We start from the raw sequence: 25,530 nt of genomic DNA, 5'->3' as shown, positions 1-25,530 counted from the left end.
TGTTGTCTGGTCTTCACTCTCCTCTGTGAGATGAGTTTTAATGTTCTCTGGTTAACAACATTTCTGGGAAGGGATCAAAGACAACTGTGTTCCTCCTTGGTGGGTCCAGTTTCTAGCAGATAAGGGAACTGCAGAAAAGAGCCTCATCCTGTGCTCTGGGAGAGACAAAGGGTGAGGGTGGAGAGGGTCAGAGAGACCCCGGAAGCTGCTTCTTTCCTTCAGTGTATCAAAGCACCATATTTCCAGGTATCATTTTCTGAGCCCCAGCGATACACATACACACACATACTTTGTCTTTTTTCCTTTTTTTTGAGATGGTGTATCTTCTGTTTGCTACTGAGTTGAGTGGTCGCTGGGGGCCCTTAGATAGCTTCAGAAAAGGGGCTGGTCACCAGAAAGACCAAGGCAGGATTAGCAGGGCTAGACGCCCACCCCTCCAGGGAGGAGACAGAAGCTGAAGGTTAAGCTGATCACCAAGGGCTGATGATGTCATCAATCATGCCTGCATAAAAAAGCTTCCATAAAACTCCAAAAGGACAAGGTTCAGAGAGCTTCCAGATAGCTGACCATTTGGAGGTTCCTGGAGGGTACCGGGCCTGGAAAGAGCACGGAAGCTCCATACCCCCTCCCACGTTCTTTGAATCTCTCCATCTGGCTGTTCTTCTGTATCCTTTATGATATCCTTTATTAATAAACTAGCAAACATAAGTAGCGTTTCTGTGTTTTCTGACCTGCTCTAGCAAATTAAACACGGGAGGAAGGAGTCCTGTGAACCTTCAATTCACTGCCAGTTGCTGAGAAATACAGGTGACAACCTACTTCTTTCTTTCCTTTTCTTTCTTTCACCTATTTCTTTCTTTCCCCTTTCTCTCCTTCCTTCCCTCCCTCCCTCCTTCCTTTTCTTTTCTTTCTTCTTTTCTCCCTCCCTTTCTCTTTTCTTCCTTTCTGTCTTTCTTTCTCTATCACCTAGGATGGAGTGCAGTGGCACAATCTCAGTACATTGCAACCTCCAATTCCTGGGTTTAAGCCATCCTCCCATCTCAGCCTCCGGAGTAGCTGGGACTACAGGTGCACACCACCATGCCTGGCTAATTTTTTTTTTTTTTTTTTTGAGATGGGGTCTCACTCTGTCACTAGGCTGGAGTGCAGTGGCACAATCTCGGCTCACTGCAACCTCCACCTTCCAGGTTCCAGCGATTCTCCTGCCTCAGCCTCCCGAGTCGCTGGGACTACAGGTGCGCTCCACCATGCCCAGCTAATTTTTGTATTTTTAGTAGAGACAGGGTTTCATCATTTTGGCCAATTGGTCTTGATCTCTTGACCTCGTGAGCCACCTGTCTTGGCTTCCCAAAGCGCTGGAATTACAGGCATGAGCCACTGCACCCAGCCTAATTTTTTTAACTTTTTGTGGAGATGGGTTTTACCATGTTGCCCAGGCTGGTCTCAAACTCCTGGGCTCAAGCAACCTGCTTACCTCAGCCTCCCAAAGTGCTGGATTACAGGCATGAGCCACCACATCTGGCCTGCCTGTCTGCTACTTTTAACTAGCATCTGAGGTGGAAACAGTCTCTTAGGACAGAGCCCTCAGCCTGATCTGACATCATCAGGTAGACAGTGTTGGCACTGAACTAGAGGATACCCAGCAGGTGTCCGCTGGAGGCTGCTTGCTAGGCGCGTGGGAAAACAGCCTCCACACATCAGTGTCAGCAGTGTTGCGTGAGTGGCATCTGAGGGCAGAGGAGAAACAATACCTGGTTTGTCCTTATCTCTTGCCTTCCTCCCAGATATGTATAGAAATTACTGGTCAATTACTTGATTATTGGTTCTAATAACACTATGATTCCATAAACATTTAGAAGGTTTTTAGATATCCAGAATAGGCAAATCTACAGACAGAGAGGAGACCAGTGGTTGTCTGGAGTCAAGGGCAAGGGGAATGCGCAGACTGCTAACAAGTGCAGGGTTTGCTCTCAGATGATGAAAATATTCTAAAATTGACTGTGGGAATGGTTGTACAACTCTGTGAATACACTAATTTTAAAAACCCATTGAATCATATACTCTGAATAGGTGAACTGAATAGCATGCAACTTAAAGTGCAATAAAACTGCTAGGAAGGGCATTTAGAAACAACTGCAACAATAGAACACCTGAATCCTTTTTTTTTTTTTTTTTTTTTTTTTGAGTCAGGGTCTCACTCTGTCACCCAGGCTGGAGTGCAGTGGCGCAATCACGGCTCTCTGCAACCTCTGTCTCCTGGACTCAAGCAATTCTCCTGCTTCAGTCTCCTGAGTAGGTGGGATCACAGGCGTGCCACTGTACCTGGTTAATTTTTTTTGTACTTTTTGTTGACATGGAGTCTCGCAATGTTGCCCAGGCTGGTCTGAAGTCCTGGGCTCAAGTGATCCACCTGCCTCAGCCTCCTAAAGTGCTGGGGTAATAGGTGTGAGCCACTGTGCCTGGTCTTTCCTTCTTTTTTAAAATAAATTAGTTGAGTTTGGCATTTCACAAATATAGACCAATGGAATATATGATCTATTACTAAAACCAGGCCAGGTGTGGTGGCTCACGCCTGTAATCCCAGCTTTTGGGAGGCTGAGGTGGGCAGATCACGAGGCAAGAGATTGAGACCATCCTGGCCAACATGGTGAAGCCCCGTCTCTACTAAAAATACAAAAATTAGCTGGGCGTGGTGGCACATGCCTGAAGTCCCGGCTTCTTAGGAGGCTGAGTCAGGAGAATTGCTTGAACCCAGGAGGCAGAGGTTGCAGTGAGCCAAGATTGCGCCACTGCACTCCAGCCTGGTGACAGAGCGAGATTCCATCTCAAAAAACAAAAAAACAAACCAAAAAACCCAGATACGGTTACTTCTCCTTTGCTATGACCAACTTCTTTTTATTTCTGCAGTATACGTTGCTCTTTGGTTTAGGGGACTAACAACTTTTTTAAAAAATAAAATTTTATAGGTGTCTTGCAAGGCTGTTACAGGGGGTTATGAGCAAAATGGCAACTGGCGGGGTGGGGAGGAAGGTGGAGGCTGAACCAGCCCCAATTCAACCAGGAAGAAGCACTTTAGTGTTCACACCAAAACCACCTTCCACTGGCTGTGAGTTAGGGGTGCTGCTATGGCCAGTGGGGGAGGCCTTTAATTCTAAGTCTCACATTCTGAGGGTGCCTCTTTCTAATTCAAAGGTACAATATAGGCTGTGACCTGCATGAAAACATTCCTGTTTGTAATGGCATATCTCACAGAAAGTTATTATTATTCAAACCACGTATAATCAGAATGGATGTCAAAATGGGATTCTAACGTAAGTCCCCAATTTATCAAAGAAAGAGTCAAACATGTGCAATGAACTCTTCCTGAGACAGGAAGGAGAAGGGGCACTTTTTAGAAAGATATTCAACAGAAGCGTTTTCTAGGTGATTGACTATCAAAGAAGGTAGTGAAAAGCCTATAACTCCATTCATAAAAATATGACTATTAATACCTTACTAAATATCTTTCTACACCCTTATCCATGTTTTTATATAAATGCTTTCAATACATGTTTTTTTAAGTAACAAAAATGAGATTCCACTAAATCAATTCTTTTTGTCCCACTCACCCCCTCTTTATTATGCTTTATTTAATAAATCAACAACAAAAAAAGTTGATTTATTTCATAAATAAAATTCAGATTTTTCTGATTAAGTGCCTGAATGAATTTGCTCTTACACAAAGCAAATGCTCTCAAGAAGCTCATACTTGAAGATGGTTGAGAAATATTAATGACTAACATGAAAATAATATTAACCCGTGAAATGTACATGAATATAGCTGGGTGCAATGGCTCACACCTGTAATCCCAGCACTCTGGGAGGTTGAGGTGGCTGGATCACCTGAGGTCATGAGTTTGAGACTAGCATGGTCAACATGGTGAAACCCTGTCTCTACTAAAAATACAAAAATTAGCCACGAGTGGTGGTGCATGTCTGTAGTCCCAGCTACTCGGGAGGCTGAGGTAGGAGAATAGCTTGAACTCATGGCGGTGGAGGTGGCAGTTAGCTGAGACTGCACCACTGCATTCCAGCCTGGGCGACAGAGTAAGACTCTGTCTCAAGAAACAACAACAAAAATTTACATGAATATGAATATCAGCTGAAGGCACGTGCATTACAAATGTATGTGCAATTTAGTAGAAGGAGTGAAGGAGCCTGGGTAACAGTATGGTCAATGGGGAAGGCTTGGTGAGCTCCTAGAAATAGGATAAAGGCTGTGAGACAGTCTCAGTCCTGGTGATACAGTCATGATGATATAAAAGGGTTCAGTGAGGGAGCACAAGGTGACAGAACAATACAGATTATCTTATACAAATTCCTGCAAACCTCTCAACTCTGTACAAGGAAACAAATACTTGCAAAAAAGAAGAAAATGGCCAGGCACGGTCAGGCCTGTAATCCCAGCACTTTGGGAGGCCAAAGCGGGCAGACTGCCTGAGGTCAGGAGTTCAAGATCATCTTGGCCAACATGGTGAAACCCCATCTCTACTAAAAATACAAAAATTAGCCAGGCGTGGTAGTGGGCACCGGTAATCCCAGCTACTCGGGAGGCTGAGGCAAGAGAATTGCTTGAACCCCAGGCAAGGTGGAAGTTGCAGTGAGCCAAGATCAAGCCATTGCACTCCAGCCCGGGTGACAAGAGTGAGATTCCATCACACACAAAAAAAAAAAAAAAAGAAAGAAATAGAAGAAAACACAGCAGTAAATACAGTGCTTTTTGGTTCATTCAAAGCAGTCCCATCAGAGTAGCACATTCAACCGTATAAACAGGTCCAAATGGCAAAATCCAGACAGTAGAAAATCTCAGGGTCCTAATTATGTTGTCAAATAACTTAAAAAGAAAAAAAAAAAAAGAAGTAAGAAACTATAGATTAAAAGAGATTTAACAAATCTATTAAACAAACACAAAAGGATCATTTTTGGAACCTGATTCAAACAAAGTTAAAATATATACAACATTTAGAAGAAAACTGGAAAATCTGGACAGTAGATATTTGGTATCAAGAATTGCTATTTTTTTAGATGTGGTAATAGTATTGGGTTATGCTTTTTAAAAGTCCTTATCCATTAGAGATACATATTGAATTATGGGTGAAATAATACGATGTACAGAATTTCTTTCAAAATAAAATGCGAAGGGCAGCCAGGTATGGTAGGTGATTACTGTAATCCCAGAACTTTGGTAGGCTGACATGGGAGGATTGCTGGTGTCAAGGAGTTCGACACCAGCCTGGGCGACATAGGGAGACTGTCTTTACCTTAAAATACACACACACATGCACACATACACACACATAATAAAAATATAATAATAATATGGGAAGGCAGAAGTGAATAATGAAAGCAGAGACAAAACAAGACCGGGCTTGAGCTGAATCACTGTGGAAGCTGTGTGATGAGGACAAGGGGTTTTAATAGATTATTCTCTCTGTTTTTGCATATAGTTGAAATACTTCATAATAAAAGTTAAAAAAGTGCTACACCACAAATCCTAATGTTGACATTAAATTCTACAGCAAAAGTAAAATGAAATATTAAAAATAAAGCTAGCCTGGGTATGTTATTGTCTAGTATATTGGGTTTTTAAAGTCCATATGACTTTTTTTTTGAGACAGAATTTTGCTCTGTTGCCCAGGTTGGAGTGCAGTGGTGCAATCTCGGCTTACGGCAACCTCTGCCTCCCGGATTCAAGCAATTCTCCCACCTCAGCCTCCTTAGTAGCTGGGATTACTGGCGCATGCCACCACGCCCACCTAATTTTTGTATTTTTCGTAGAGATAGGGTTTTGCCATGTTTGCCAGGCTGTTCCTGACCTCAGGTGATCCACCAGCCTTGGCCTCCCAAAGTGCTGGGACTACAGGTGTGAGCCACTGCATCCGGCCCCATATGGCATTTTTAAAAGGCATTAGACATACACATGATTAGTTCCAAGAAGTGGAAGCAATTAAGCATGGACAGGAAAGGATGGGTGGATAGATGGATGCCCACCACTATGTAGTTCATGATACAGAAAAGTCAGAAGAAACTCAAGACAGAGTAAATAAATTGTGGCACAATAAAATACTATTGCTGTTTAAAAAGATTGTAGAAAATTACCTAGTGATACAAAAAGTGTAATAAAGGGAGTGAGTGGGACAGGTTAAAATAGTTGATTTAGTGGAATCTCATTTTTGTTACTTAAAAACAGCATGCATTAAAAAAAGCATGTGTATCAAAACATGGGTAAGGATTTAAAAAGATATTTAGTAAGGTGTTAATAGTCATCTTTTCATGAATGGAGTCATAGGCTTCTCTCTACCTTCTTTAAGTACACAGTTTAAGAATTAAAGGCTGGGCGCGGTGGCTCACGTCTGTAATCCCAGCACTTTGGGAGGCCGAGGCAGGTGGATCACGAGGTCAGGAGTTTGAGATCAGCCTGACCAACACGGTGAAATCCCATCTCCATTAAAAATACAAAAATGAGCCGGGCATGGTGGCGTGTGCCTGTAATCCCAGCTACTCGAGGCTGAGGCAGAATGGCTTGAACCCAGGAGGCAGAGGATGCAGTGAGCTGAGATCGTGCCATTGTACTCCAGCCTGGGTGACAGAGCGAGACTCCATCTCAAAAAAAAAAAAAAGAATGATAAAAAGTCATGCGTGTTGTTTCACCCCAGCAGTGCTGGCTTTACTAAAAACACACACTCTAAGAATCCCATACATGAAAGTTGGAACTTCAATCAGGAACAGTCAAACAGAAGCTGCTTGAGCAAGAAAATAATTTGAAAAGTTGGCCAAGTGCAGTGGCTCACGCCTGTAATCTCAGCACTTTGGGAGGCTGAGGTGGGTGGATCACCTGAGGTCAAGAGTTCGAGACCAGCCTGGTCAACATGGGGAAACCCCACCTCTACTAAAAATATAAAAACTAGCCAGGTGTGGTGGTGCTACCTGTAATCCCAGCTACTCAGGAGGCTGAGGCAGGAAAATTGCTTGACCTGGGAGGTGAACGCTGCAGTGAGCAGAGACTGCGCCATGGCACTTCAGCCTGGGTGGCAGAGCAAGACTCTTGTCTCGAAAACAAAAAACAACAACAAAAGGCCAGGCGAGGTGGCTTACACCTGTAATCCCAGTACTTTGGGAGGCCGAGGTGGGTAGATCACCTGAGCTGGGAGTTCGAGATCAGCCTGACTAACATGGAGAAACTCCGTCTCTATTAAAAATACAAAATTAGCCAGACAAGGAGGCGCATGCCTTTAAAACTGCTACTCAGGAGTCTGAGGCAGGAGAATCGCATGAACCCAAAGGCGGAGGTTGCGGTTAGCTGAGATTGTGCCATTGCAGGCTAACCTGGGCAACAAGAGTGAAACTCCGTTTCAAAGAAAAAGAAAGAAAATATCTAAAATGCAAGCTCTTTTAGAAGAGAAGCAAGGCCTCCTTAACAGTTTATGAGCACACACCTGTTAGGAGCACATACTGTCAGTGCCTTTCACTCTAGGTCTCTCTGTAAGCTATAAAAGCAGTTTAATGGCAAATACATACTCTCTCCAGGTTAAGATGCCACAGATTCATAAATGTGTAAAAACACCGGACCTTGTTTTGGGGTTAAGGTGAGAAAAAGGCTTGTTAAACAGTTTCTTTCCCAGAAGGAATTACCCCTTACCCATTCACTCCCTGGGATAGAAGGTCAAAGGGCATCTCTGGTTGGAATCATAATGCTTCGGCTAAAGTGACCAGGCCACTTTTTGGAACCTGCTACGTTAGTCACCCAAGCAGTATCAAAGGAGCTCACCTCATAGTCTTTCCTTGGAAGAATTTCATCCTCCTCCTCCTGTGTTTCTCCAAGGATGGTCTAGAAAAACAGAAGGAGCAGAAGGAGTCCTTTTTAGTGGTTAAGAAGGAAGCAAGGCATTTACTGAAATCAGTGGCTAGCTTCTAAATCATCTGGAGCCATTATCAAATAGGAACCAGCCCTCAAAAAAACCTTTGGTGGGGTGAGGATCTACAGCCATCAGCTGAGCTCTTCATTTCCACTGATAGAGTCTCCAAACAGCCACCCTCCTCTTTAGGACACCTCAAAGACGTCCGATGTCAGCTGAAGAGGAGGGAAAAACTCAGGTTCCATCTGACAGTGTGACGTATGTGAAATCAGAAGGGACTTGTCAACTCTGGGAACACAACTCAAGTTTTCCCAGGATGCTTTGCAGTGGGAAGCTGGACTGTCAGTGACCCAGAAAGGGTGAGGGATAGAGTGAGAAAGGGCTGGAGAAGCTAAAACAGTCGCAGGATAAGCACAAAGTCCTGTGAAGAAGCTCATTCTGAAAACGCTTGTTTCCTTCAAAACTCTTTTCAGATGGAAAAAAAGGAAACATAGGTGGGATTAACTGGAGCTGACCTGGATTCTCCCTCAGATTCCAAGGAGGGGTTATGAGAAAAGACCCCAGAGTTGGGCACGTCAAGCAGGGAAGACGCTTCGAGAGCCCGGGCTGCGGTCCCCAGGCCCCACCGGCTGCCACCTGCGGGCCCAAATCGGCCCGGCCCCACCCCCGGCAACGCCTCTCGCAGTCCCTTAGCAACCGCCCCCTCCCCAGCCCGGCTCCGCCCGCTCCTTACCAGCTCCTCGGGGGTGCGGGTCTCACGCTCACCGCAGCAGCAGCACCACCTGCAGCAGCAGCACAGGGACCCCCTGCACCCCGCCATCTTCCTCCTTTACTGCCACTCTGGACCCCTCTACCAACCCCCTCCCACCCAGGATCCGTGCCTCACGTGACTGGCCCCGGGACGGTCACGTGGCCCTCTCGAGCTCTGAGACTGAGACCGGGAGTGGCTGCAGACGGGTGGGGCGAGGGCTCGCGTCACATGACGGTAAAGGCACGGCCTCCAACGAGACCTGTGGGCGCGGCCATGTTGGAGGCGGGGCTTCCGGTCGCCCGCAAGGGTGGTTTCCGCCCTGTGGTCCCGCCTCTCCAGCAACCCTACCCCTGGGCCGCTCCCCTCCACTGCGTTCCCCGCCCCTCAACAGCCACCCTGCTGCAGCCGGCGGGCGAGCGTTCTGAGTCACCCCGGACTGGTGGGTGAGTAACTGCGAGGCCCGGGTAGCTGGGAGGGAGATCCTGGAGCCGGCGAACACCCTCTCGGGGGCCAGGACGTGCTTGTGGGCGGGGAGCGCTGGAGGCCGGCCCGCCCCTCTTCTTGCGGAGGCTGCCGCCCCCTCCGCGCACCCTTCGCGGGACTAGTGTAATCAGTGACCTCCAACCCTTAGGTGAAGACTCACTTTGGCTCCCTGCCTGGACTGAGGGGCCCTTGAGCCAGGGGTGACGATCCCGCCCCGCTGACCGGCCCGAGCCCGTGTCCCCACCCCCGTTGGTGACCCAGTGACCTGGTGACTCGATTCTCGGCCACCTGGGCGCCGAGACGGCTTCTGGCTCCTGCCTTTTAAACCTATCTCCCCGATGAGTACCTGGAGAAGAGCGCTGGGCCTGGGGCACTGCGGTCCCTGACGCCCACTGCGTCCCGCTGCGCACGGGATTCCGTCGGGACCCTTCTGGGAGTCGTGAGCTTAGTATCCCGGTGCTTAGCACAGACTAGGATGGCAGAGGCTTGAGAGTGGCAGCACCTGGCCCGTTGGCGCTCAGTGAATGTTGGCTATCACCGTGTGCCTAACACTGGCAGGACACGGTCCTGGTCTCAGGGAACTCGGGGGAGAGACAGGAGACAGGCCTGTTAACCCGCAGTTACAACCTAGGGTGCTATGGGAGTCCAGCTGAAAACGGAAAAATCGTGGGTGTTGGCTTACAAATATGGCACGTGCCTAGCATGTACAGGAATGCAATAAGTCTTTGAAGATCAGAGGGTTTGTGGGTGGTTCAGCCTCCTCCCACTGTAGGTTCTGTTCCAGCAGGCAATTAATGAGGCGCTCCCTTAAGCGCTGGAGAAAGGCCAACTGGCTGCTCTTGCTGTCACCCCCGTTCCTCACTCCCCACCTCTATCCCCACTGAGAATCTGGAGTTAGGGGTCAGAATCAGAGAGAAGCTCTAGGGGAAGAAAGCATTGGCCCAGGTTCTCAGTCTGGAATCAACTCCTTGTCTTTGGATGCATCCATGTGTAGTCTGTGCACCTGTGTGTGTGTTTCAGGGGAGGGGAGCAGTGAATTTAATCCAATTTTCAAGAGTCTAAGACCCCAGATGGTTGGGTACAAGGGCTTAGTGGTGGACAGTCTGAAAGAAATGAACCTGACCTGGTCGTTTCTCTGTCATGCCATGTTATCACACACCGATTTCACTACTGTGTTTGCCCATTGCTGTGCATGTTTTGTTTGTTTTTAAGTGTTTATTTTCTTTACCAGACTACCAGATGGCACTATGCCCTCTGTTGGCCTGGCTGTGGCTGCCCTGGCGGCTGTGATTGTTTCTGTTTTTTTTTTTCTGTTTTTTTTTTTTTGAGATGGAGTTTCGCTTTTGTCGCTCAGGCTGTAGTGCAGTGGCACAGTCTCAGCTCACTGTAACCTCTGCCTCCCAGGTTCAAGCGATTCTCCTTCCTCAGCCTCCTGAGTAGCTGGGGTTACAGGTGCCCACCACCACGCCTGGCTAATTTTTATATTTTTAGTAGAGCCGGGGTTTTACCATGTTGACCAGGCTGGTGTCGAACTCTTGGCCTCAGGTGACCCCCCCCCCCCGCCCGCCTTGGCCTCCCAAAGTGCCAGGCTTATAGGTGTGTTTTTTGTTTTTTAAGAGAATGAGTCTCATGTTGCCCAGGCTGGCCTCGAACTCCTAGGCTCAGGTGATCCTTCTGCCTCAGCCTCCCAGTAGCTGGATCACTGTGGTGATTTTAACTGAATTCAGTGGTGTGTAAGACCAGCTTGCAAGGCAAGCACAGATGGGGCAGCTTTTGTTCTGAGTTGGACATAAATTTGTGTCCTTAACTGAACTGGGGTCTGGCTATTTTTGAAACACGACCAGTGTCCAGTTCTAACCCATGACATGGTCCTTTTGGAGTAGCATGAACTCAGGAGAAATTTGGCTGCGTAGTCAAGCCCTCACCCCTTCCATCCTGCACACAAACCGTTTCAAGTAACATGTTCCAGGCAAAGCTAGCCAGCATGAGCAGTTCCTTCTCAGGAGGGTGATCTGGTATCCCTGAACGCCTGTTGGCGTCATTGCCACCAACCCCTGCAGTCTCTGCCCCTCCTTCCCCCTCCTTCCGTCTGCCTTCCCTTACTAGATCCTCAGCCCTCCCTCCTTGCCTGGAAGCCTTACCCCGCCCCCTTGCGCTGGCTCGAGCTCAAGCCTCTTCCTTTGTCACAGCTCCGCCCAGTTGAACACACCCGCTGGGGAAGGTGCCTCTGTTCCCTCCCCACTCACTGTGAGCCTGAGCTCGCAGAGATGGACCATCGAAAAGCCAGGGTCCTCCCAGCTGGGCACTACTGCCCCTCGCTAGGAATACGGGCCTCGCAGGCCGGCAGCGTGAGGTTCTCTGTGCCACCTTCCATCAGGTAGCTGTCACCGAGGAGTATGTTGTAGTGCCGGGTGGGGGCTGCCTTGCATGCGAGGAGCCTGGCAGCAGCGGAGAGCAAGGCTTTGAGTGAGTCAGCCCCAACAGCTGTTGCTGAGGAGCATGGAACCACTGGGAGGGGGCAGTGTCACCTTTTTTGGCCTTCTTCCTGTATGGAAATACAGCACCTCCTGCTTGAACCTGGCACTCAGGCACCTTGATGTGCCTGGGGTGTGACTGCCCACCCCCTGATGCTCCCTGCTCCACCCCGTGCAGCAGGAACCCGGCAATGGTGAACGAAGCCAGAGGAAACGGCAGCCTGAACCCCTGCTTGGAGGGAAGTGCCAGCAGTGGCAGCGAGAGCTCCAAAGACAGTTCGAGATGTTCCACCCCGGGCCTGGACTCCGATCGGCATGAGAGACTCCGGGAGAAGATGAGGCGGCGCATGGAATCTGGTGACAAGTGGTTCTCCTTGGAATTCTTCCCTCCTCGAACTGCTGAGGGAGCTGTCAACCTCATCTCAAGGTAAATTGATGCAAGGTTAAGGTGGGGACAGATGGGTGGTGGTGCCTGGGGAGCAAACTGTCAGCCCTGAGGCTGGGCTGCCCTTTAACCTGGCAGAGAAAAGCAGCTGGAGGGGGCAGGAAGGAGAAGGCAGAGTGGGTCATCTGATCTGCAACTTCTCCATTGCCTGTAAAAGTCCCTCCACAGTGTCAAGGGTATTTTAGACACACTCTTCAATGGGTTAAAAATGATTCTCAAACTAGATTCTTTGGTGGAACTTGGGGGGCTGGATCACGAGTGCAGTTTAGGAAGTCACAAAGCAGTGAGCATGTTTTCAGCAAGATAGGAATTTGGATTATGTTTCTTGCAATCTAGAAATGCCAACCAAATTACGTTAGCACTTCATGACTTTCAATTCCTTTTTAAAAGTTTATGCCTTTTACTGTTTGCACTTTTCACGTGTTGCTCCCAAGATTTTGAAGTTTAAATGCACAAGGCTGTTTAAACACACTGCGTAGCTTGTACCACAAACATCCAGGCTTTCGAGTCTTGTTTCGGAACTTGGCCTTGGTCTGCACAACTGTGAGCTGCTGCACAGGACTGGGTGGGGGCGGTGGCATGAAAGAAATGTGAGTCTGCCGGCCGTCTTTCTAACTGTTCCTACAGCGAGGCTGTGCTTGACGCAGTTAGGATTCCCCGACCTCTCAACTATGATGTCTTAATTCACCCGAGATAATAAACAGACGAGCACTGAGAAGAGTCTGAAGTGCTGTTCTCACACAAAATGGTGGCGCTGTTGTTGTGTCTTACCTCCATAACAGGGATCATAACGGCACCTCACATTTACTGAGTGTTCGGTTTGTGCACCAGGCACTGTTCTAAGTGCTGCGGAACTAGCCGCTGTCATATTCTCCTACTGTTATCATGGTTTTTTGTTGTCGCTGCTGTTTTGTTTGTTTGTTTGTTTTTTGAGATCTCTGTGGCCCAGACTGGAGTACAGTGGTGTGATTTCGGCTCATTGCAACCTCTGCCTCCCAATTCAAGTGATTCTCCTGCCTCAGCCTCTTAAGTAGTTGTGATTACAGGTGCCTGCCATCACACCCAGCTATCTTTTGTATTTTTAGTAGAGTTGGGATTTCACCATGTTGGCCAGGCTGGTCTTGAACTCCTGACCTCAAGTGATCTGCCCTCCTTGGCCTCCCAAAGTGTAGTCCCAGTAGCTCACGCCTATGCTGGGACTGCTGGCGTAAGCCACCACGCCCAGCCTCCTGGTGTTATTATGAAGTGGGTGCTGTTATCTGCTGCATCTTATAAGTAAGGAAACAGAACTCACAGAGATTAAGTAATTTACCCAAAATAACACATCTGTAAGTAGCAAAGCCAGGATATGAACACTGATTGGTCTGTCTCCAACCTTCATTTATGCTTCTCTAACTCCCGGGCCCCATGGGAAGGCAGTGAGGGGCGGTACATTCCCTGGAACCTCTCTTCAGAAACAAACCCCCTACAGGTTTGATCGGATGGCGGCAGGCGGCCCCCTCTTCATAGATGTGACCTGGCATCCAGCAGGTGACCCTGGCTCAGACAAGGAGACCTCCTCCATGATGATCGCCAGCACCGCCGTGAACTACTGTGGCCTGGAGACCATCCTGCACATGACCTGCTGTCATCAGCGCCTGGAGGAGATCACGGGCCATTTGCACAAAGCCAAGCAGCTGGGCCTGAAGAACATCTTGGCGCTGCGGGGAGGTATCGAACCAGCACTGCCCCACACGCTGGGTTCTGGCTTTCCCAAAAGCCACTTGGGTCCGTGAAATCTCCTTTACTTCTCCCTGGGCCCCCACTGAGGATGCACAGGATCCCATCCCCACCAGTAGTGTCAGTAGGCATTGTGGGTAGTGAGTCACCCTGGGCACCATACAGCAGCAGCCACCTCTTCCACCTCTTGACCCCGACGTAGGAGTTCCGTCGCGAATGCAGTCACTGCCTGATAACCCTCTGCCCTGCCTACACAGCTTCATCGATTGCTGGCTGCACCCAGCACTTGGCCCAATTGCAGAGTGCCATTCTGGCTTTTGTCCAGGAGTGAGAATAGCTGGTTATCCCTCTGGTGCCTGCTGTCATCAGGCCACCCAAGAGTGGGAAGAGGGAGCCTGAAGGAGGGGAGTCTGTGGCCTTGGGCTCCCCACCACAAGACCCCTTCACTTGAGATGAATAGAAAATTCTCTCAGGAGGCAGGAGCCCCAAGGCCGTGGGGATGGGAGAGGGTGGCGAGCGTGCCCAGGTGGAAGTAGGGAAGGGCTCTCCAATCCTCCAGTCACAGCGAGGAGCAGCGGTGGTCTCCTGTTCTCCACCTGCACAGGTCAGCGCGCAGGGAATATTGCACTGGTGGGCCACTGTCTTCCCTCCTGCTGTCTACCAAGTGCTAGAAAGAGAAAAGACCAACTTAAATAATAGGAAGTTTCTGCCTTCCGGGCACTCGCAGTCCTGGGTGCCGGGGCTAGGTAGCGGGAACAGAAAGGCTCTCAGAGGTTGGTTGAGACCCAGTGACCATGACCTCCACCAACCCTGCAGACCCCACAGGTGACCAGTGGGAAGAGGAGGAGGGAGGCTTCAACCACGCGGTGGACCTGGTGAAACACATCCGAAGTGAGTTTGGTGACTACTTTGACATCTGTGTGGCAGGTGAGTGGCTGGATCATCCTGGTATGGGGATGGAGTGAGGGAGGCTGAGATGCCCAGAGAGCCTGTCAGTATTCAGTTCAGGACACAACGATCAGGTGCACCTATGGGGCCATCCCTGATGAGGGACATGCAGAGGTGAATTGCACCATGTCCTTGCTCTTGTATCACCCACTCCCCTCTGTGCCTGCCGCCACTGACCGCTTATTTTTTGTTCCTCTGCCTGGCTGTGCCCATAGCCTGCTTCTCAGCCCTGCTCTTTTCTTTAAAACAAAAGAGGGGGCCGGGCGCAGTGGCTCATTCCTGTAATCCCAGCACCATGGGAGGCCAAGGCAGGCAGATCACCTGAGGTCAGGAGTTTGAGACCAGCCTGGCCAACATGGCAAAACCCTGTCTCTACTAAAAATACAAAAGTTAGCTGGGCCTGGCGGTGCACACTTGTAGTCCAAGCTACTCGGGAGGCTGAGGCAGGAGAATCTCTTGGACCCAGGAGGCGGAGGTTGCCGTGTATGGAGATCATGCCACTGAACTCCAGCCTCAGTGACAGAGCAAGACTCCATCTCAAAAAAAAAAAAAGAAATCCATAAAAGAGGGATATTTACTAACAGGACTCCAGAGGATAGGGAACCCAAGGTCAGGAAATGGCCCCAGACCTCACAAGGCACTGGAAAAGGTCAGAAAGCAAGGCCCCCCTCATTCCCTTGGGGGCCACAGGGTCCCCCATCTCCACTTCCCACTGCACATCTGTGCTTCATCTGGAAGACCTGATGCCCATGCTTTTCCACACACCTGGCCTGCTCCTGAGTGTACAATGTCCATTCCAGCCAGTCCCCCAGGCTAATGGATGGGCATCCATTCCAAATTCCCAAGAGAGAGAATCCGTGGGCTCCACTCTGGTTCCATTGGTCACAGCCACAAGACCAGGTTCACCGACAGAAATGGGTGGGTTAGACTTCCCTCCCATCCTTGAAACTGAAGGCTGGGACTGAGCCCTCAGCGTCTCAGATGGGGCTCAGGTATGGCGAGGCAGGCAGTGTGCGCCAGGGACAGGAAGTCCCGGGATTGGCACATCTTCTGGAATGACAATGTTTTGCCAATATTTTGGGAGAAATCCTACCATTTTTATGTTAAACATGGCTACATTATGGAGTAGCGTCTCAAGTGATGTGAATTAAAAAAAAAAAAACAGAGAGAGTGGGACGTCTGGCTTCTGAGCGGTAACCTTTGTTGCGCTAACGATGGAAAAGAATTAAATATGGTGATGTTGAGAAAGGCAAGAGGATTTTTATTCAGAAGTGTTCCCAATGTCACACCGTGGAAAAGGGAGGCAAGCACAAGACTGGGCCTCATCTCCATGGTATCTGTGGGCGGAAGACAGGTCTGGCCTCTGGATTCACTTACACTGAAGCCAGTAAGAACAAAGGCATCATCTGGGGAGAGGATACACTGATGGAATATTTAGAGAATCCCAAGAAGTATATCCCTGGAACAGAAATGATCTTTGTCGGCATTAAGAAGAAGGGAGAAAGGGAAGACTTAATAGCTTACCTCAAAAAAGCTACTAATGAGTAATAATTGGCCACTGCCTTATTTATTATGAAGCAAATGTCTCATGACGTTTTTATGTGTACCATGCTTTACTAGATCTCATACACCAGAATTTACATCGTGAATGACTGACAGAATATTTTGTTGGGCAGTCCTGATTTAAAACTAAGACTGGCTTGTGGTTAAATGAATATGTTCAGTTTTTGGATTTTAATAGTAATTCCAATTTAGTAAGTTCTATCACTGTTTACCCCTTCTAAAGATATGATTAGACTTCGTTAGTAATGTTAAACTTTTCGCAAAGATGGTGAGTGCCAGCTTCAAACTTACTGGAGATTGGTTTTATATTTAGATTTATATAACTGGCTATGTGAATATATTTAAATATGGGGGAAATTCCTTCACTGTCTCAGAACCAAGCAAGATTCACCTGTGTTTTGTGTTCATTTGCCTCTTAAAGGCAAGGGTTGAAGATAAATGGGTAGCAATGGCTATATTTTTGGCCTTAACTATGCCAATCTAATTAGAATTCCCTGTATTTAAAATGGTTCCTTTTACTTATTGAAAGGCATTTTGTGTGCTTTATGTGTAATATCAAAAATTATTTAACACTTCACACATTTTATAGGTGATCTATAAGGTCACGTGCTTTTAAAATAGTAGCCAACTAAACTTCACTCTTGGATTCTTTACAGATTGTCTTTAAACAGCCATTCAGAAACAAAACTGTACAACTGCTGCGTATTTGTGATTGGGAATGGTGCTTTTGCCAACTTAAAAGGATTAAAGCAGAGGAGATATACACAAATTTAAAAATGATGTGTGATCATAAGACTTAAGATAATTAAAAAGAAAACCACAGATCATAAAAAAAAAAAAAAACACTGGGCTTCAAGAAAATTAACTTATTGTGTGTGACTTTGGCCTTGTCCCTAACCCCCCATGGACATGTCCATTCTTGTGTCAACAGGGCTGTTTATGTGCTAAGTCTGGGAAGCACTGATACAGAGTCAGAGAACAGGCATGTCTTACTGTTCAGTTGTCATTAGTTGTATCAGCCGCAATATAGTCAGTTAGCGGGGAACGTGCACCAGTGATGGGTGTTAGCTGATCCTGATTGGAAACTAGTGAAGCTGTGAGCTTACAGTTGCTGATTGCTTTCGTGCTTTGCTTATAAAGTGGGTAATGAACATCAGTGGATTAGAAAACACCAGCCTGTTGGGCATGGTAACTCATGCCTGTGATCCCAGGGCTTTGGGAGACTGAGGCAGGGGGATTGCTTGAGGCCAGGAAATCAAGACCAGCCTGGGCAACAGAGTGAGACCCCAATCTTTACATAAAAATTTTAAAAAAATTAAAAAGAAAGCACCCAGCTGTTCACAATAGAAAAATATAATAAATAGCAAAATCTATATGTAATTAAATGCTAGATTTGTTCAGTGATAGTTTGGTTGTACAGCTATAGTTTCAGCTGTTAAAAAGCCTTGTTGTTTCTGAAACTCCTACTGGAAAAACAGCTTCGTTATTGAAAGCGTGAAGCCCAAGTGCTTTATCACCCACTCCCTTACCCCTTGAAACAATAGTTTTTATATTCATTTTTGTTGCCTCTGGCTTTCGGAGTTTTGATGACTCTTTTTTTTTTGGAACTGCCTTATCAGAGCAAAGCAGCTTGGCTTCCCGCCTGGCTCAGGGTTCTGCCCTGGGCTTGGGCTGATGAAACCAACCCTCTCCGTGTAGTTTCAGGAAGGCCTATGGTCTTTTTCCTTGCCCCTGACCAAGCAAGGGTACCAGTAAGTTTAGTCATTTAGGGAAGCTGTCAGAGTTCACAGAGCCAGTTCACAGAGTTCACAGAGCCTACAGGACATCTGGTCCCACCTCCCAGGCAATTCCGGAATCCTGTCTTCAGCCTCCCCAGCACATGGGGAGCCACTGCCCTTGTGTTTTCCGGCTCCAGGAGCTCATTGTTTTGTGGGTGGCTTGTACTCTAGGCAACTCTCTGAACCGGATGCTGGTTCTGCCATCAGAAGCAACACAGAATATGACTAATAAAGAACTGGACTGGGGGCTGGGTGCAGTGGCTCATGTCTGTAATCTCAGCACTTTGGGAGGCCCAGGTGGGAGGATCGCTGGAGCCCAGAAGTTCCGGAAAAGCCCGGGCCAGATGGCAAGACCCCATCTTTTAAAACATAAATAATTAATTTTTAAAAATTTTAATTAGCCGAATGTGGTAGCATGTATCTGTAGTCCCAGCTACTCAGTAGGCTGAAGTGGGAGGATTGCTTGTGCCCAGGAGTTAAGGCTGCAGTGAGCCGTGATCGTACCACTGCACTCCAGCCTGGGCGACAGAGCAAAGACTCTGTCTCTGAAAAATCAAACAAAAAAACTCACCTATGGTGGATCTTTTCTTTCTCCCCAGGACAGACCTTTGGACATTTGAAAGGAGTTTCTGCATTCTCTTCATTCTTTTCTTTTCTTTCTTTTCTTTTTTTTTTTGAGACGGAATTTCACTCTCCTTGCCCAGGCTAGAGTGCAATGGTGCGATCTTGGCTTAATGCAACCTCCACCTCCCGGGTTCAAGCAATTCTCCTGCCTCAGCCTTCTGAGTAGCTGAGATTACAGGTGCCTGCCACTATGCCTGGCTAATTTTTGTACTTTTATTAGAAACCAGGTTTCACCATGTTGGCCAGGATGGTCTTGAACTCCTGACCTCAGGTCATTTTCCCGCCTTGGCCCCCCAAAGTGCTGATTACAGGCGTGAGCCACCGTACCTGGCCATCCACTCTTTTATTTGAACAAAACATCACTTTCTTCAGTTCTTCCTTATATGACTTGGTTTCTAGCTTTTCACTATCTTGGACCCCTGAGTAATTTTAATGTTATATTAAAACCAATGTTTTAATCCAGTGCCTAGAGAAAAGTCAAGCTTAGCAGATGCTGTCCACCAGTGCTAACTGTAGCATTTTCTCTTTTCCATGGCCACCAAGTGCAGGCCTGAATTGCTTGGCTGCTCAAGGCAGGACAGTGTGGGAGTTTGGAGCAATCCACCCCCACTCTGGGAAGTGGGGCTCTGAGCCACTGCCCCCAAGAGTCATCTCCAGGGTTGGAAGCTATCAGTCATGAGCCCAGCCACCCACTGTTTTAGTTGAGGCCATGCTGTGCTGTTGGAAGGTGTAAGATCGGAGCACCCAAAGCAGAGGACTCTCTGCTCAGTCCCTCTGGCCTCTCCATCCCTCGCCTTGAACAGGTGGAGGTCAGCCTCACCCAACTGTCATCCCTATTGGCAGGGTACCCCAAAGGCCACCCTGATGCAGAGAGCTTTGAGGCTGACGTGAAGCACTTGAAGGAGAAGGTGTCTGCTGGAGCCGATTTCATCATCACGCAGCTTTTCTTTGAGGCTGACACATTCTTCCGCTTTGTGAAGGCGTGCACCGACATAGGCATCACTTGCCCCATCCTCCCCGGGATCTTTCCCATCCAGGTGAGGGGCTCAGGAGGGCTCATCAGCCCCCTCCACCGCACTCCCGCCGTGCCGTCCTCGCACAGGCTGGGGCTCTGGGTGGAGTGCTGAGTTCGCTGAGTTCTTCCCGGATCTCCTGTCAGGTCCAGCACTTGCACAGCATTGCTTGGCTACCCCATTTTGGTTACTTCTAATTTTCCCCCCAAATCCCAGCAACAGTGTCTTTTGAGAGGTTTGTTGTACTTTGGCTGACAAGCGTCACCAAAAGGGATTCTAACTCTCTTTGTTTTTATTTGTTTGTTTGTTTCGAGACGGAGTCTCACTCTGTGGCCCAGGCTAGAGTGCAGTGGCGCGATCTCGGCTCACTGCAACCTCTGCCTTCCGGGTTCAAGCAATTTTCCTGCCTCAGCCTCCCAAGTAGCTGGGATTACAGGTGCCCGCCACTGTGCCCGGCTAATTTTTGTATTTTTAGTAGAGGCGGGGTTTCACCATGATGGCCAGGTTGGTCTTGAACTCCTGACCTCGTGATCCACTCGCCTCGGCCTCCCAGAGTGTTGGGACTATGGGCGTGAGCCACTGCACCTGGCCAGGGATTCTAACTCTTGTTACAAATCCTGGTTAAATCGGTGTTTCCCAAATGTGGCTGTCATCAGAACCACTTGATAAGTTTTTTCAAAAAATGGATCTCCATGTCCTACCCCTGGAAGTTCTGACTCAGGAAATCCGAGGGAGGTCCTGGGAATTTGGGTTTCACTTCTTGAGCTTGGCAGGTGATTCTGATGATCAGTGCAGCATGGGAACAACTGGGTTAGATGACAGCATGTTACCAATAGAGACATCTAGAGCTAAAAGGCTGGCTCAGCCCGAGGCTGGAATGCTTAGGGCAGCTGCTGTACTCTCTGAAAAGTGGGAAGGCTGGGCTTAGTGGCACGTGCCTGTAGTCCCAGCTACTTGAGAGGCTGTGGCGGGAGGGTGACTTGAGCCCAGGCATTTGAAAGCAGTGAGACATATCTCTAAAAAAAGAGAAAGGGGGAGAAAACAGCAGGCCCACCCCAGGTGTGCTCCTGGAATATCATCAGATTTCCTGGGTCCCTCTGCCTGACACTGTGGTTGGCGTGGAGGATGGAAGGGGGAGAAGTATTTACGGTGGGAGATGGGCTGGCCGACGGCCTCCACAGCCCCTTGTGTCTTGGACAGGGCTACCACTCCCTTCAGCAGCTTGTGAAGCTGTCCAAGCTGGAGGTGCCACAGGAGATCAAGGACGTGATTGAGCCCATAAAAGACAACGACGCTGCCATCCGCAACTATGGCGTCGAGCTGGCTGTGAGCCTGTGCCGGGAGCTTCTGGCCAGCGGCTTGGTGCCAGGCCTCCACTTTTACACCCTTAACCGCGAGGTGGCCACCACAGAGATGCTGAAGCGCCTGGGCCTGTGGACTGAGGACCCCAGGTGAGGGCAGTGACCCAGCGATCCCCAGAGGAGGGTCCAAGAGCAGTCCCGGCTACAGTGTTGGCTCCCCACAGTGGTACAGATGGGTGTCTGTGCCATGGCTAGCCGGGCACACCGAGGGCACCAGTCTCAGAGGACATGAGAGGGAGGAACCCAGCCTCCGTGGTCCTCCCCTGCTTCCAGCTCCCTCTAGCCAATCCCTTGTCTCGATTCTCTGTCTCCATCCTCACCCAGGCGTCCCCTGCCCTGGGCTCTCAGCGCCCACCCCAAGCGCCGAGAGGAAGATGTACGTCCCATCTTCTGGGCCTCCAGACCAAAGAGTTATATCTACCGCACCCAGGAATGGGATGAGTTCCCCAACGGCCGCTGGTGAGGGCCTGCAGACCTTCCTTGTAAATACATCTTTGTTCTTGTGCTTGTGGTTGACTTGGGAGGAGTCAGGGCAGGATTTACAGGAATGGCCTCCTGGGCATGTGGTGGCACTGCCTTCTGTCAGGAGCCCCAGGTCAGGCGTGTGCCCTGACCTCTGGGCACCCCTCTGCCAGGGGCAATTCCTCCTCCCCTGCCTTTGGGGAGCTGAAGAACTACTACCTCTTCTATCTGAAGAGCAAGTCTCCCAGGGAGGAGCTGCTGAAGATGTGGGGGGAGAAGCTGGCCAGTGAAGAAAGCGTCTTCGAAGTCTTTGTCCACTACCTCTCGGGAGAGCCAAACCGGAATGGCCACAAAGTGAGTGATGCTGGGGTGGGTCCCTGGTTCATCCCCCACCCCTGGCCCAACCCCAGCTGCAGACCAGGCTGCGGGGCTGTGACTTCCCCACCCTAGGCCCTCCTCTCCATGCTGTGGATGGCACCTCGCAAAGGGAGAAGGGTGAGTTGGGGGTCCCCCACCTGGAAGGGCTTAGGTAGGCAAAGACAGGCTGGGTCTTTGTCAGGGGCCATGAGAAGGACTCGAAGTGCCAAACCTGATCATCACCTCGGCCCGCTCACCCTCTCTCCCAGGTGACTTGCCTGCCCTGGAACGATGAGCCGCTGGCGGCCGAGACCAGCCTGCTGAAGGAGGAGCTGCTGCGGGTGAACCGGCAGGGCGTCCTCACCATCAACTCGCAGCCCAACATCAACGGGAAGCCGTCCTCTGACCCCATCGTGGGCTGGGGCCCCAGCGGGGGTTATGTCTTCCAGAAGGTGTGGTAGGGAGGCAGAGGGGTGCCCCCACTTGACCGGCGCCCAGGGGTTTCCCAGAGCTTAGGGCAGAGCAGCCTGTCTCTCCTGGGCTCTTAATTTTGAATGAGCATGGATCAGACCAGACGGGAGCTGATGCTTTAAGTCAGATAGACCTGGCTGGGCATGGAGCCCGGCCAGCACTTTGGAAGCCAAGGCGGGTGAATCGCTTGAGCCTAGGAGTTCGAGACCAGCCTGGGCAACATGGTGAAACAAAAAATACCCTCAACAAAATACATCTCTACAAAAAATACCGGGCATGGTGGTACACGCCTATAGTCCCAGGTACTTGGGCTGAGTGAGAGGATTGCTTGAGCCCGAGAGGTGGAGGCTGAAGTAAGCCAGATTTCCACCACTGCACTCCAGCCTGGCCCACAAAGTGAGACCTTGTCTCAAAAAAAAAAAAAAAAAATCAGACCAGTAGAGGCAGGTCACTCGACCTCTCTGAGCCTGGTTTTCTTGTCTGTAAAATGGGATGTAGCTCGTGTTCTGGGCATGAAACCTAACAAAGCATGTAAAGTGCTTGGCACATGGGAAGAGCAGGAAGCACTCCCTGAAAGGCAGCTGCTGCTACTGTCCTGAGCTGACACCTTTCTCCCAGGGCTGCTGGAGTTAAAAAAGTTATGTTCTGAACCAAGGCCCATGGGCTCTGGAGTCAGAAAGCCCCGAGTTGAAGGACCAGCTCTGCTGTCTCCTGTCAGAGTAGCCAACGTGCTCAGCTTCCCCCAACCCACTTTCCTCGTCTGGGATCGCTGTGCCCAGCCTCCAGTATTAGGAGCGTTCTAGCAAATGAGTTTGAGTAAACCCAGCTTAATCCCTGATAGACACTGGTCCTAGAGAGGACCTCCATGTCCTTGTCCCCTCGCGGTGATTGGGGAGGATGGAATGTGTCTGGCTTCTCTCCCATCACTCAACTTGTCACATGCTGCTGTTCAGAAATGGCTTCTCCATGGAGCCTTCCCTGCCTGATTGGGAGAGAGGGAGCTGATAGCCCTGAGACCTGTCCAGACTGAGAAACTCACCTCCCCACTCCCCTCACCCTTTGCCTGTGTACCTATTAATAATGACGCCACGGTTCATTATTCCGCCCACATGGCCACCACTAGTCCTGATACCTTAGGTGTCTGCCAAAGGGCGTCTGGCGGGGGGTGGGGTTGGTGACAGGCACCTGTCGCCCCCACAGGCCTACTTAGAGTTCTTCACTTCCCGTGAGACAGTGGAAGCGCTTCTGCAGGTGCTGAAGAAGTACGAGCTCCGGGTTAATTACCACCTTGTCAATGTGAAGGTAGGTCAGGCCCCGGGGTTCCCACAGAGCACCAGGCCCTTCATTCAGCAAACACCCAGCACCTAGCGTGGGCTAGGCGTCGTGTAAGACTGACACAGGCAGAACCGGGCCCTGCTCTTAAGGAGCTCCCAGCCTAGTGAGGGAGGCAGATCATTGTGTGAGCACCAGCCAGTGTAAGTGGGACAGTCAAGTTCAGGAGGGGATGCTGTTGGATCCAGAGGAGGGACATCTCACCTGGGAGGCCAGGCCAGGCTTCTCAGAGGGGTCATGTGTGGGAATTGCTAAGGACAAAGAGAAGTTGGGCAACAGGAAAGAAGGGTATTCCTGGGACAGGGCAGAGGACAGGCAGGGGCAGTGAGCTCTGGGGTTTCTGGGAAACTGGGAACACAGCCAGGAGGAGGCTGGAGTGTTAACGCAGGGGCCAGGCCTGCAGAGGTCATGGTGTCCTGCTTGGAATTTGAGTTTTCCCTAAATGCAAGGGGTGCTTTCTCCAGCAGTGGGGTGGCTTGGTTCCCACTTTATTTTAGGCAAATCACAGTGGACAGTCGGACAGGTGATAGGGACTGGGGAAGGCTAGAGCCAGGAAGGCTGGAGAGGATTCCCCTGTAGTGACCCAAGCCACACACAGTCCTGGCAGCAGGCTAGACAGAAGGGAATGGATCAGAGTGAGTGGGGGTTGCTCAGGGAGGAGAGGGGACGCAGCCAGGATGTCCTCTAGGTCCGGGCTTGTGTGGGGAGAGATGCCATTCACAGATGCAGGCAGAGGAGGCTGGGAGTGGAGGCACAGGGAAAGTGGAGGTGCAGGGAGAGTGGAGGCTGGGAGTGGAGGCACAGGGAGAATGGAGGCTGGGAGTAGAGGCACAAGGAGAGTGGAGGCCAGGAGTGGAGGCACAGACCGCCCCAGTGACTCAAGGCTGTCCAGGCAGTGGGACTCCAGTTGTCCTTGGCCCAGGTCTTACCCCTACCCCATGCACCCTCAGGGTGAAAACATCACCAATGCCCCTGGGCTACAGCCGAACGCCGTCACTTGGGGCATCTTCCCTGGGCGAGAGATCATCCAGCCCACCGTAGTGGATCCTGTCAGTTTCATGTTCTGGAAGGTAAAGGAGCTGGGAGCAAGCTTGCCCTCCCGACCTGGGAAACCTGGGGCAGGGAATGGGGCCAAGTCCCAGGGTGTGCTGAAGGCCATCCCCGGGGCTAGTGGACTCAGCCTTCAGGCACACCCAGCTCTGACTCACTCACCCATGTTACTGCTGACCCATGGTGTTTATTTCTGGGCAGGGGTGGGAAGTCATACTGGCAGTGGGCCTTGTTCTATTCCGGGAAATGTCCTGTTGAGTCCTTGGAGAGCCCAGCGTGGAGGCTATGCAGAGGCAGCCCTGTTAATCTCGTGTGTGTGTGTGTGTGTGTGTGTGTGTGTGTGTGTGTATGTGTGCACGTGCGCATGTGTGTGGGTGTGGTACGTGTGTGTAGGACGAGGCCTTTGCCCTGTGGATCGAGCAGTGGGGTAAGCTGTACGAGGAGGAGTCCCCGTCGCGCGCAATCATCCAGTACATCCACGACAACTACTTCCTGGTCAACCTGGTGGACAATGACTTCCCGCTGGACAGCTGCCTGTGGCAGGTGGTGGAAGACACACTGGAGCTTCTCCACAGGCCCACCCAGAATGAGAGGGAGGCGGAGGCTCCGTGACCCTGCGTCCTGACGCCCTGCGCTGGAGCCACTCCTGTCCCACCTGCCTCCTCTACAGGGCTGCTTCTCTTGGGAACCCACTCCCCTGCATGTCTCCCCCACACCTGGCCTCCACTTCCCCACCTGACGATGGCAGCTGGACTGGAGTGAGGCTTCCAGGCTCTGGCTGGACCGGAGTCGGCCTCACGTGGG

At 50.1% G+C, this 25,530-nt stretch overlaps 3 protein-coding genes across 7 annotated transcripts in view; 2 read left to right on the top strand and 1 right to left on the bottom strand.

The window, feature by feature from the left end:
* CLCN6 (chloride voltage-gated channel 6) overlaps nucleotides 1–8,788 on the bottom strand; it is a 38,372-nt gene extending 29,584 nt beyond the window's left edge. The window contains exons 1-2 of one of the 2 annotated variants that reach the window (XR_002478379.2): nucleotides 8,629–8,783; nucleotides 7,808–7,867 (exon numbers count right to left, since the gene is read on the bottom strand). Coding sequence is in view for 1 of the 2 variants with exons in the window: in XM_021669842.2 (XP_021525517.1) it covers nucleotides 7,808–7,867; nucleotides 8,629–8,715 (147 nt within the window). In the remaining variant the exon portion in view is untranslated. Of the gene's footprint in view, nucleotides 1–7,807; nucleotides 7,868–8,628 lie in introns of both variants that reach the window. The other variant, XM_021669842.2, reaches the window with a different exon arrangement.
* Nucleotides 8,789–8,972: 184 nt separating this feature from the next.
* Nucleotides 8,973–25,429, top strand: MTHFR (methylenetetrahydrofolate reductase). Of its 4 annotated transcripts, none has more exons than XM_012473666.3 (12): nucleotides 8,973–9,089; nucleotides 11,782–12,030; nucleotides 13,520–13,758; nucleotides 14,584–14,694; nucleotides 19,524–19,717; nucleotides 20,894–21,144; nucleotides 21,379–21,513; nucleotides 21,690–21,870; nucleotides 22,143–22,325; nucleotides 23,545–23,646; nucleotides 24,627–24,746; nucleotides 25,120–25,429. In XM_012473666.3, exons 2-12 carry the CDS (start codon nucleotides 11,795–11,797, stop codon nucleotides 25,336–25,338), a joined length of 1,971 nt encoding a protein of 656 aa, XP_012329089.2. In that variant the 5' UTR covers nucleotides 8,973–9,089; nucleotides 11,782–11,794; the 3' UTR covers nucleotides 25,339–25,429. The 4 variants fall into 4 exon arrangements, with proteins under 4 accessions (XP_012329089.2, XP_021525518.1, XP_012329090.1 ...); XM_021669843.2 differs by lacking the exon at nucleotides 8,973–9,089 and adding an exon at nucleotides 10,741–11,506; XM_012473667.3 differs by lacking the exon at nucleotides 8,973–9,089 and adding an exon at nucleotides 11,512–11,595.
* Nucleotides 15,697–18,726, top strand: LOC105731779 (cytochrome c-like). Its single transcript, XM_064363136.1, has 2 exons — nucleotides 15,697–15,707; nucleotides 15,939–18,726. Exons 1-2 carry the CDS (start codon nucleotides 15,697–15,699, stop codon nucleotides 16,261–16,263), a joined length of 336 nt encoding a protein of 111 aa, XP_064219206.1. The 3' UTR covers nucleotides 16,264–18,726.
* Nucleotides 25,430–25,530: the final 101 nt, after the last annotated feature.

The sequence above is a fragment of the Aotus nancymaae genome, unplaced genomic scaffold, assembly GCF_030222135.1.
Source record: "Aotus nancymaae isolate 86718 unplaced genomic scaffold, 86718_ANA_hifiasm-v0.15.2.pri h1tg000053l, whole genome shotgun sequence".
In the NCBI taxonomy this organism is placed as follows: domain Eukaryota; kingdom Metazoa; phylum Chordata; class Mammalia; order Primates; family Aotidae; genus Aotus; species Aotus nancymaae.
The sequence above is the reverse complement of the archived record's forward strand: the minus strand, read 5'-3'. Positions and strand labels throughout refer to the sequence as shown.

Coding starts and splice junctions, on each gene's coding strand:
- MTHFR (XM_021669843.2), top strand. CDS start 11,397: ATGGACCATCGAAAAGCCAGGGTCCTCCCAGCTGGGCACTACTGCCCC. Junction 12,031..13,519: donor GCTGTCAACCTCATCTCAAG/GTAAATTGATGC, acceptor AACCCCCTACAG/GTTTGATCGGATGGCGGCAG. Junction 19,718..20,893: donor CCGGGATCTTTCCCATCCAG/GTGAGGGGCTCA, acceptor TGTCTTGGACAG/GGCTACCACTCCCTTCAGCA.